We start from the raw sequence: 12028 nt of genomic DNA on the forward strand, positions 1-12028 counted from the left end.
ATGTTTCCTCCTCTCCAGGGTGTTTCCCAAGCAATCAGAGATTGTGCCTGTAGGCCTCTCCTAGTTCTGGGAGACCAGAGGGGAAGGGAGCTTGTTGCAGAAGAAAGAGGAGACACCCATGCCTCTTCACCAGCCAGACTCATCTCTGCCTCTTGGCCTCCCTCCTCTCCTCTCCTGCTTCAGCTTCTGATTCTGGACTTCTCTCTGCCACAGACTCTCCCTGCTCACTAAACCCTGTTAACTCTTCAGCTTCCAACACCTCCTCCCTCCAGTCTTCTCCCTCTTTGTTGTCCCACCACTCATTCCCTCATCCCTCTGCGTCCAACAAGTCCATGACATTGAGGGAGCTTTGGGCTGGGTGAAGTTGTCCTGCAATTGTGTGCACTCCCTTCCTGTCTTGGCACACTTTGTCACCAGAAGGCTACTGCTGCCATCCTGCCACAACCCTTCACACACCGGTGCCAGTTGTTCATACGATTATTCTTCAGGAATGCCTTGAATCACCTGTAATAATGAGCTACGAACCTTGCTCTTTAAAATGCGACTTTGTGAAATCTAAGCTTGAAGAGATATATATTCTAATGCAGATATTTGATCATGTAAGGGGTCTTGTAATATGTCCGACCCCTAATTGGTGAACTCTGGAGTTTTCTAACCATGCAACCTTTAGCAAGTCCTTGAGGTGCACTCCCACAGCACACACACACAGCAGACAAATTGAAATGTCGTGCGAGCAAGCAGCACACACACACAGGCTCCCAAACGAATGTTTGTTTCTACCCGTCAGTGCTCACAATTAGTTCGCATCAGCCTCCTCTTTGGCTTCCTACCAGAGCACTACACGAGTTTGTTTTGTTCTAATCGTCAGAGGCAGTAACTGGCAGCAGCAACAGAAAAGATTAGAAGCGCAGCATGCATTGTAATGATTATTTCCCACCAATGTATCACAGGAGGAAAACCAGAGAAAATGGCATAACACGAAAACCCAAAGGGATCAAACCAGTAAAATCACCCTCCCATTAGGAAAGCAGGATGCGAAGGCTGAACCTCAAGTGCAGGTTTTTGATCAAACATTTCAGCATATTTACCACTATGCTAAATGTTTATTCTATTAATTTTTTTTTAAAAAAATAATATATGAAAGAGTATCATAGTCATATAAAATATGTTTTGTGAAAAATAAGGAAGGGGCTGTATATAAAAGGGGAGATCTGTATATAAATTTTGACTACAGACTCCTTATTTATACTTTGTATTCTAGATCTGATTTCAGAGCATTAAAATGATCTTATGAGAGATGTCGGTGCTGAAGCACAAATTTTGCAAATGCACATCTCCTCAGCAAATGAATTCTTTTTGCCTCCCCGTTACAGCAAAGGCAAACCAAGTATAGAATACAAAAGAAGACTTCACAAAAGTTCTGTTTCTCAAAATGCTCTTCGCCTGCACTGAAGGCTAATATGTCTGCCTTCGTGAGAACACACGTAAAGCACACCAGTGCGCTTCTATGCGCACATACGTTTATTGCCTTATATGAAGATGCTCAAACTGGTCCATTCCTACTATCCAGGAGAAAACCCTAAAGAGGCGTGCTTTAAAAGAGCTCTGCTGGAATGGCTCCTCTTGACCATTACCAATGCCTCGACTCTGCAAAATGTACAATAATTACACAGACAGAATCGAGTTAGACATATTTTCCACATTATGTACTGTCATCTAACCAGCACTTCAAGTGAAGCAAAAAAATGAAATAAAATATGAAAGGCGAAGCACAAAGCATGAACAGAAATAACAGCAGTTTATAGGCAGCTCCTTGAAGGAAAATGCTGAGGAATGGGGAAAAATATGCGATGGGAAAAGAAATGTGGGTGTTCTTTGCAAATAATATCGTATATTGTGGAGTTCATTGTAATACATTCCAGTTGTTCTAGATATACTGATATAGCTGCAACCAAGCAGACAAAAAATAACCTCCTGCCTAATTCTGGGCCTGTGGAGCATTTTTTTTAACCTTTCAGTTGTGCCTGGATCCAAGCCCAGTTGAGAACGAACCCTCACACCATCCCAATCAGCATTCTGAGCTGATTTAACAGGTACAGTCAAACCTCGGTTGTCGAACATAATCCGTTCCGGAAGACTGTTCAACTTCCAAAATGTTCAACAACCGAGGTGTGGCTTCCAGTTGGTTGCAAGAGCTCATTACAGTCAAGCCATGTCAGACATTCGGGTTCCAAAAAACGTTCGAAAACCAGAGCATTTACTTCTGGGTTTTCAGCGTTCGGGAGCCAAAACGTTTGAAAACGGAGCCATTCAGGGACCGAGGTTTGACTGGATTTTGGATTTTGGATTTGATATCCTGCTTTATCACTACCCTAAGGAGCCTGAAAGCAGCTAACAATCTCCTTTTCCCTTCCTCCCTCACAACAAACACTCTGTGAGGTGAGTGAGGCTGAGAGATTTCAGAGATGTGTGTCTAGCCCAAGGTCACCCAGCAGCTGCATGTGGAGGAGCGGGGAAGCGAACCCGGTTCACCGGATTACGAGTCTACCGCTCTTAACCACTACACCACACTGGCTCTTGCTTGCTATGAGCTGCTTTCAGAATCAAGTTTAAGTGGAGTGGGAAGGATTATGAACTGTGGAAATGTATATGGTATATTTATAACACACCTACCCCTACACACACACACACACACACACACACACACACACCATATGCCTATTGACTGATTTTATTTCAGCCTTAAGGCAAGTGAACGTATATATATTTAGGAGGAAAAGAAAGATGCATTGCATGTAAAGACAACCAGTGCCACCTTGAGATTGTATAGATTTTTTAAAAAAATATTTTAAAGATGCTTTTGTTGTTTTGCCACTTATTGCTTGCCACCCTCAACTCCTTTGGAAGGAAGGGCAGTATATAAATATAAATGTAATAAATAAATAAGGCAATATGAGAACAATTCCATGTGATCTTATCATGATGCAACAGCTATTTTGAAGTAAGGTCTTTTGCACCCCATCTGCAGCTTGAGACTTCAAATAACATCTTTTGCAGTTCTTTTGAGAATAACAGTTGCAACTTTAGACATGTTTACTCAGAAGTACATCCCACTGTATTCAATGGGACTTACCAACAGGTAAGTGGGCATGGGATTGTGGCCTTTGCATTATGTGCAAATGTTAATGTGCATTAACATTTAGTGACATCTGAAGAAGAACAGTCAGCACTTCCCACGTGAAAATATATTTATTCATATTCTTGTGGGAAGTATATACATATATGACAGACAGGCAGACTATAAATAAACAAAACAAAACAAAAGGCGATAAAGGAAGTAAGTCTAACACCCAAGTTTGTGTGTCATCTCTTTCATTCGAATCCCTTTTCATGTCATGTCTTTAAGATTATAAACTGGAGGACAAGGATTGTCTTATAACTGATCTTTGTATGCTGCTCTGGAAGATTTTCTTGACTGAAGAACAGGAAAAATATGCTTTAAATCTCTCTCTCTCTCTCTCTCTCTCTCTCTCTCTCTCACACACACACACACACACACACACACAAAATGTATGAATGTCATTGTGTAGCCCCTATCAGAGGATTTGTAGTGCCTCATCAGAATCCTGGATTTATGTGAAATCAAGATGAGATAGGGGAGCAAATGTGAAGGCAGGTTGCACAACACCAGTGGCTATGGCATGGGAGCGAGAAGGGAGGGATGCTGGGGGGGGACGACGACACATGATGGTTTAAAATAATGGCAGAAGTTTAGGTAAAGAAGGGAATGGAAAAGGGAGACGTTTGAGTACAGTGAGAAGGAGAAGACACCAAAAGGGGGGGGAATGTCTGCTTTAAAATATTTTGAGTGTGTGGGTGTCAGGAATGAGCCAGCTCCTAGTGAAGGTTTACAGCCAACTGCAAGCACCCAAGATCAGAGAGGCTTAGAAGTCAGGCAGGCAGGGGAGAGCCGGCAGCTGCAGACTTTGGTTATTCCTGACCTTGAAGTGTAGGTTGATAAAGCAGTAGTGGATAGCAGGCTAGAACACAGTCAAAGCTCGCAGGAAGCTCAAACAGGCACGAATAAACACAGAGATAGCATGTCAGAACAGGAAGGGGTTGGAGCTAATCCAAGAAGTCGGTGAATGGGAGGGCTACTAGACAGGAAGGAAAACAAGAGACGCAAGAGCCATAAGTTCAATATCTTCTGTCGACATCGGAAGTAGTATTCAGAAGGGTCATCTTGAGTGATAATGCCGGAGGCTTTGTTAGAGCCATCCAGAGCTATCTGTTTTTGCAATAAACACTCCTTTTTAATTACCTACGCTTACTGTGTTACCAAGCTGGGAACCTGGACTCCTAAAAGTGTGTGTGTGTGTGTGTGTGTGTGTGTGTGTGTGTGAGAGAGAGAGAGAGAGAGAGAGAGAGAGAGAGAGAGAGAGAGAACTCATTGGCCCTGCTCCTGCGTTGCTCCTGTTAGAGGGCAGTTGCCTATGTCCCCAGCCCAATTTCCTTGTTGAGGTCAGGATGCCCAACCAACTTAACTGGATATAATACCAATGGCGCTTTCTACTTCCATGTAGCTTCAGGCACAGAGTTCCATTCTATCATAGAATTGTAAAGTTGAAAGAGACCATGAGGGTCACCTAGTTCAACTCCCTGCAATTCAGGAATCTTTTTGTCCAATGGGGGCTCAAACCCACAACCCTGAGACCCACAACTGAATCTGCGCAAGGTCCTACTTGGAAGATATTTCTCATTGCCTTTTCCATCTACTCTGGTTCTTTTTCCGTAGGATGTAGTGGATTCTCAATCTTTGGCCTGCAAACAAGACCGGGGTGCAGTGATCATAAGGAGGTAGAGAAGCTAGTGTTTTTCGTTTTGGAAGTATTTTCTTTCTTTCTTTGCAAAATGCAGAGCCTGGTTTGGGCAGCAATTAGTGAAAGAGAACATATTTGAGCTGAAGAGAAACCTGGAAGTGGCAAGGAAGAGTTTTGCACAGGGAGAATTGAACACGGGAAATATTTATTGCCTCCCATCCCTCATCTTACAATCCTAAGGATAAATATACATAGCTGGGGTTAAAAGCATGTTAATTAGCAATCCTTGGAGGTGAGGCATAGTTCCCCCAGCTTTTATGCTAAACACATAAAGCTTGTCTCTAGCTCCGTTAAACTTGATTACTTGACTGTCAATTACATAGAAGGCGCATATAATTAATTGCTGGTCATTACCATTAGTCTGCATTCTCTGTGCTAGGTAACACTCTGAATTAAGTTCATTTTTTAAAGTTACAGTGGGAAAATGATTATCTTTTGTGCACAAAGTACAATCACAGCCTATGGGCAACAGTTGAAAGTGTTGCATTTCTTAAAAATGGCACAACCCTAGGCATGTTTACATCCTCTCTGCTCAATGAGTAAGAATGACATTGTGGATCATTAGTCAAGCAGAGCCTTGCTTTAAATCATTCTTGGTATTTTCTGTCTGTTTGGAATGCAAGTTCTCTCTTGAACACTGGGAAATCACAGATGAGCCTGGCCTAGTATAAATTTCAGAAGCTTGACCTTTTGCCTTTGTCTGGGCAACAGAGCAGTAGCTTCTGCTTGCTTGCTTTTTAAAAAAACCTCCTAATTTAGTTTGAGATTGCATCCAAGCACATCTTAAGGAGGGAGGGCACAAGGTGGCACAGATGGCAGTGTACAGGGGATAAAGAGAGAGAGAGGGCAAGGAATTTCTATTCTTTCAGTTTCTTGGGTTGTCGGTGGGAATGGGTGAATCTCTCAGTTTTGGTTTCTCTCAGTTTCTCATTCTTCCAGTCTTAAATTCAGTTCTCGACATCAGATTGCAACTTTAAAAAATAAAATAATTCTCATGCAATTTCATCCGCATTTTAATGCGAATTTCTTCTAATACAGAAGGCTTGTATGCAATTTCCCCTAATACGCACATTTTTCTTTCCCCAGATATGACAAATTTTGCTTGTTATTTTTGCTAATATATGCATTTTTATGCATGATTCACTTAAACATATGCATTTGTGTACACATATGGCTTAAGAAATACACTGCAAAATTCAGCAAAGGGCTAATTTGAATTGATAGCTGTTTCAGGTTGCATATTGTTTCAGATAGTTTGAACTGGGTAAGTTCACCTTTAAATGAGACCTTTTCCCATTTCTGCCCAGTCCCTAGCTGCTGGTAATAATTATGTCATGTTTGTGTGTGTGTGTGTGTGTGTGTGTGTGTGTGTGTGTGTTTGCTTTAGAAAATGCAAAGCAGGTAAATGTGTGCCTCTCAAGATAGAGGAACGAGTCAGTTTTCCCTTAGTGCTAACTTCTACTAGCCTTGGGATCCAAAGATCCATACAAAGTTGTTCTACATGCTAAGTGTGGGAGGTTTGTCAATTTTCTCTTCCACAAGCATTCCCAGTGCATCATGGAATGCAATTTAGGAAGATATCCTAAGCCACAGTGACAGTACATGTGATAGTAAAAGGTATGGATCATTATGGCAAATGAAAGAAATATAGTTTAGATTGCATGGCTGGCTGGTTATATAGGATAGACAGAGAAAGGTACAGCAAACAGAGCTCTTGTTTTGCATTATACTCCAAACACCATGAATACTCATTTCAGCTGTCATAATATTTTAGAAGAGCAGCAAAACCAGCTCAACAATTTCCATTGTTTGTAGCATCATCATTATTGTCATTATTATTCATTAAATTCCTATACCACCCTTCATCCGAGGACCACAGGTGTACAGATGCTCAGTGAATCAGAGAAGAAAGGTGGGCATAACAAGAATTTTCTGACCTTCCAACGCTTTGAATAGATCCAAGGATATATTTAAGCAGAGACAATGCAAATGTCACATTGAATTTTCAAACTGAACATAAGGAATAAGGCAGGCCTGTGGGCAGCTGTGCCAAATCTAGACCTTCTAGCTCTGGTTTCCTGAGGTCAGTGGCTGGGCTGGGAGAGAGAAAAGCTGAAGCCTGAAATGCAGTAAGCAGAGGTTGTTGCTCTCTTGGCAAGCAAAGGCAAGAGGAGGCTTCCTAATATTCATACCAGGCTTTGATTCCCCACTGTAAAGAAACACATTGCATTTCAGCTAGACAGATGGGAAACGCCAACCTGCCATTTCTTTCACTACTGATTCACAGTGCCATTCCTTATCCAGTTCCGTGTTTTCCTACTGTCTCAAAACATCTCTCCCTGTTTGTGTTCTATCAGGTTCACTGTGGGCCCCCACTGTCCTGGCCATCACCTGGGGAAGAAGGAGGAGCAAGCTGACAGCTTGTGCAGTGTCCAAGAGCACAACACTAGTCTTCTTGCCAAAGCCAGGAAAGTGCCCTGAGCTCCCTCTGCTCTGCAATTGCCACAGCTAGGAAGGGGAAGCTCCAGCCAGACAGCCAGTCAGCCAGTCAGCCAGCCAGCCAGCCAACCAGCCAGACAAGCAAGAGGAATCATCACAGTTCAGGGACACTTTCTGATCAGGCAAATGCACCCAAGGAAGGCATGCAGCAGGGGAAATAATGGGTGGAGTCTGGGGGAAGAAGTGTGGCCTGCCTGGGGAGACTCTTGGGGGCTGGATGGAGAGGCCTGGGAGGCCGCCTTTGTGCTCCAGGTCTGAGCTTTCATACACTTGCCCTGAAAGGAAAGAGTTTCCTTCCCAACATATTCCACTATTTTTTTGGTTATTTAACAAGTTGGTAGGGGGGAACACACACACACACACACACACACACACACACACACACACACACAACCCTCACATGCTCCCCCCATCAGCTCCACCTCCGATAGGCTCACAGAGGTTTTATTTTTGCTTCAGACACTCTTCTGGAGTTCTTCCACATAAGAGGGAATCCCAGGCCAATCAGGATTCCCCCTCACAAGATGGCGCTCTCCATTGAAACACACAGGTAGAGTCAGTTCACATGCTAGATTTGGAATAATCCATATGATTCCTCAAGGTGGTGTGATTTATGATGTGCCCAGATTCCCAGCCATGGATATTCTCCTCTTTATCTGAGAAGGAACAGTCTGTACATGAAATACAACATTCACGGAGTGGTGGTGGTGGGGGAGTGGGTCATTTAATTTCCCCATTCATTAACAAAGCAGCAGGTGGGGACTGACTTTTTTAACATCAGGAAAAAGTCCATGGGTGAGGGAATCTGAACTCTCCCTCACCTCATCTTCGAATGGAGCTCCTCACCTCCTCCTTGATACTTTTCTCTCAGTCCAGCTCTGAGAGTGAGCTGGGCTCTCAGAAAATTGCCTAAAGTGATGGGGCACAAGATGACCCACTGAAGGACGGGGCTCTCTTCAACCCACACAACTCTTCCGATGGGAACTTCATTCTGACATCTAGCAAAGGCCTAACAGAATGGCTTGTGTAAAAGATGCACATTCATCTAGCAAATGCTGGCTCGAGCAAAGGAGATGGTGACCTCCTTATGACAAAGCGTCTCAGGCATCTTTGCGTTGAGTGGTGTGTCAAAGAATTCCAAGAAGAAATCTGTTTATTCTCCGATGGCATTGAAACACATAAAGGCTCTTACACTTGTCCCTGATCATCTGTAACTCCCACAAATTTCAGGGAAATTACAGGGTTATACCCCAAAGACAAGGATGCTGAGTGCCGTGGCAAAATAAACAAGCGAAACAATAGCAAGGAACAACAACTCTTATCTCTTTCTTTAAGCCACTTCATGTATTGCCACAGTGGTAAGCTGCTTTTCATGCACACTGACAATGCAGATATATACCTCACCTACACTGTATTGATCTTCTGAACTGTCTCGTGCTGGCTGGGTGCCTCTTTTGATGGAAACCGGGAGTGTGTATCCGCATTTGGGGCAAAAAAGTTGTTTTGTTGACTAGTTGCCTGTGGGTCTATGAAAAGTGATTAGTATTCAACGAATCTGTACTCAGAGCAGAGCTGCTGAAATTAATGGACCTAATTTAGCCATCTTCATTCATTCCAATAGAGACACTCTGAGTCAAACTTAGCTGAATGCCACTCACTGCCCACAACTCTCTGGTAAGTGTGCCTGGCAGAAACTCCAGGTGCACATTTAAATGTAGAATTTTGCAGTATAATGAACAGTAATAAAACGACCTCTTGTGTTGACATGTAAAGGTAAAGGTAAAGGGACCCCTGACCATTAGGTCCAGTCGTGACCGACTCTGGGGTTGCGGCGCTCATCTCTCTTTATTGGCCAAGGGAGCCGGCGTACAGCTTCCGGGTCATGTGGCCAGCATGACTAAGCCGCTTCTGGCGAACCAGTGCAGCACACGGAAATGCTGTTTACCTTCCCACCGGAGTGGTACCTATTTATCTACTTGCACTTTGATGTGCTTTTGAACTGCTAGGTTGGTAGGAGCAGGAGTTCACCCCGTCGCAGGGATTCAAACAGCCGACCTTTTGATCAGCAAGTCCTAGGCTCTGTGGTTTAACCCACAGCGCCACCCACATCCCTTGTGTTGACTTGTAAGATGCTCTAAATGTTCTCTAGTTCTCTAGACTGTGTATAAGGTTAAAAAGTAAATAAATGATAGGAGCACTGACCACCACTAATGGGCTGGATATTACATGCTAGGTTAATGGATAATGACAGATTTGTGCAAATAAGGGGTAATCTAACTTTTAATAATATTAATATTTCTAAAACATTTTGTCCTGCCTCATTATCCATTTCAGTGGTTGCTTTTCCCACAAAAAGCTGTTCTGACACAATCTGACTTTCTATTATGTAACCATGTGGCATCTTTTCGGAACTAAAAATGTTCCTTACTGCCTAATATACCCATGTATTATTTATTCTGACTGACATCTCCTAGAATCACCTGTGATTGCTGCAGCCTTTCCAGCCCTTGCTTTGGCAAGGTAATAATAACTCCTAACCATTCGCAGTTCTGCTGTCCTGATCAAAGGAAGTGCAGTGTGATGCCTGATTGCCTAATCCTACCAGAGACCAAAATTCTGCTCACTTCATTAGCAGTTCTGTGCCTAGGAAGTGGGGGCGGGGGAGACTGCTGGAAGACTTGTCTATCAACCTGAACCTTCTACTCTTACATGCAGATGTCTCTTGGCTGACTCACTTCCTGAGTTTCTTCCACTACATGTTTCTTCTCAATCAACATATAAAGAATATGTTGGGGGGAGAGGAGCAATGAAGATGTTCTTTGGTACCCTCTACTGGATTTTGGTTTGAAGCTACCATGCCTGTGCTGCACATAATGGGAAACCACAAGTTCCACCTTGGCATGGTGAGAGGATTTTGAAAGCATCTATATGGGTTTTAAGGGACGCGGGTGGCGCTGTGGGTTAAAACAAAGAGCCTAGGACTTGCCGATCAGAAGGTGCCGGTTCGAATCCCCGTGATTGGGTTAGCTCCCGTTGCTCAGTCCCTGCTCCTGCAAACCTAGCAGTTCGAAAGCACACCAAAGTACAAGTAGATAAATAGGTACCACTCCGGCGGGAAAGTAAACGGCGTTTCCGTGTGCTGCTCTGGTTCGCCAGAAGTGTCTTAGTCATTCTGGCCACATGACCCGGAAGATGTACACCGGTTCCCTCAGCCAGTAAAGCGAGATGAACGCTGCAACCCCAGAGTCAGCCACGACTGGACCTAATGGTCAGGGGTCCCTTTACCTTTTTATATGGGTTTTAAAGCACCTATAATTCATGGTTGCATCTAAACTCAGGGGAATTCTAGATTGTTTTAGCAAGCCTTCCATGACCTGGTATCCTCCAGACCCCCATCAGCCCCAGCCACCATGGCCAATCATCTGGGATGGTGGAAATTGGAGTCCAAAACATCTGGAAGAGACCAGGTTGGAGGGAAGCTGGATCATACACAGTGGTGTGAAGTTGTCTTGTGTGAACAAACCGTTGTTTAAAATACTTGCAGCTCCCCTGAGTTCCAAAGACTTCTAGGCAATTTTAAATCACAACATGGTGCTTCTGATTCCCCCCTCAGGGTTTGCCAAAGGAGGAGAGAAAAGTGTGGAAACCCAAGACTTGATGCCACTCATGCACAAGTACAAAACCTGGGGAGTTGGGTAACATTTTTCAATCCAAGGTCCACATTTCCTCAAGGGCAACCAGCTAGTGGGCAGGAACTGGAGACAAAAGTGGGAAAGCCAATGGATGTGACTCTTACTTTGTACACTAGGTTATTTTCCAACCATGCAGAAGTCTGAGGTTTCTACACACACACTTCTCCATCTCCCATTAAGACGAGCAACAGGCATGATCAAAGTGAGGGTGTAGCCTGGAGAGAGTGGGTGTGGCCTGGGAAGGGTGTGTGGCCTGGGAAGACTCCCAAGGGCTAGACAGAAAGGCATGGAAGGCCACATTCAGCCCATGTTCCCTAGGTTCTCCACCCCTGCACTAAATACTGGCTTGGCATTATATACAAGTTTTCCCTTGCTATCCCAAGTCTGCAGTTGTCCTAGAATTCGGTGATTGGTAGCTTGTGGCTATGAATCAGAAAATTCTCCTTTTGTGTCACTAGAATTTAGAAAGGAAGTGACATTTCAAATTCAAGAAGAGCATCCATTACCTTTTCTAAAGGACTCTCTACTCGAGGGAGGCTGATCATAGGCATTTGAGCCAGATTGTCCATGTGAGAATGTTCATGTTCTGGTTGTCTACCTCTAAAATTATTTACCACACACACAACCTAGAAAGAGAAGGAAGAAATCAGATATTATGAGAGAGTTTAATAGATTGGATCCTGAACACCCACATCAACTGTACAATGTCCTCTGATAGAAATGCTAATTATTAAATCACTCTTCCATAATGAATGAGATTACAGCACAAGCACAACATTGTAAAAACACAGCTAGAATATGCTTAGGCTAATTATCAAGAAGATGCCAGTGTACATTGTCATTCCTTGAATTTACCAACAATTGCTTGTAAATAGACATTTTAGATGCCTCTGGAGTGTTTTCTAACTCTTTTTCAACAGACATCAACATGCACTTATACATCAACTTAATGCACTT

The 12028-nt window shown here is 43.5% G+C and overlaps 1 protein-coding gene across 1 annotated transcript in view; it reads right to left on the reverse strand.

The window, feature by feature from the left end:
* PLPPR5 (phospholipid phosphatase related 5) overlaps nucleotides 1-12028 on the reverse strand; it is an 88352-nt gene that overhangs the window by 6422 nt on the left and 69902 nt on the right. Inside the window, exon 5 of the mRNA XM_028732760.2 lies at nucleotides 11578-11697. Within this exon, the coding sequence (XP_028588593.2) occupies nucleotides 11578-11697 (120 nt within the window). The remainder of the gene's footprint in view (nucleotides 1-11577; nucleotides 11698-12028) is intronic.

The sequence above is a fragment of the Podarcis muralis genome, chromosome 5, assembly GCF_964188315.1.
Source record: "Podarcis muralis chromosome 5, rPodMur119.hap1.1, whole genome shotgun sequence".
Lineage (NCBI taxonomy): Eukaryota > Metazoa > Chordata > Lepidosauria > Squamata > Lacertidae > Podarcis > Podarcis muralis.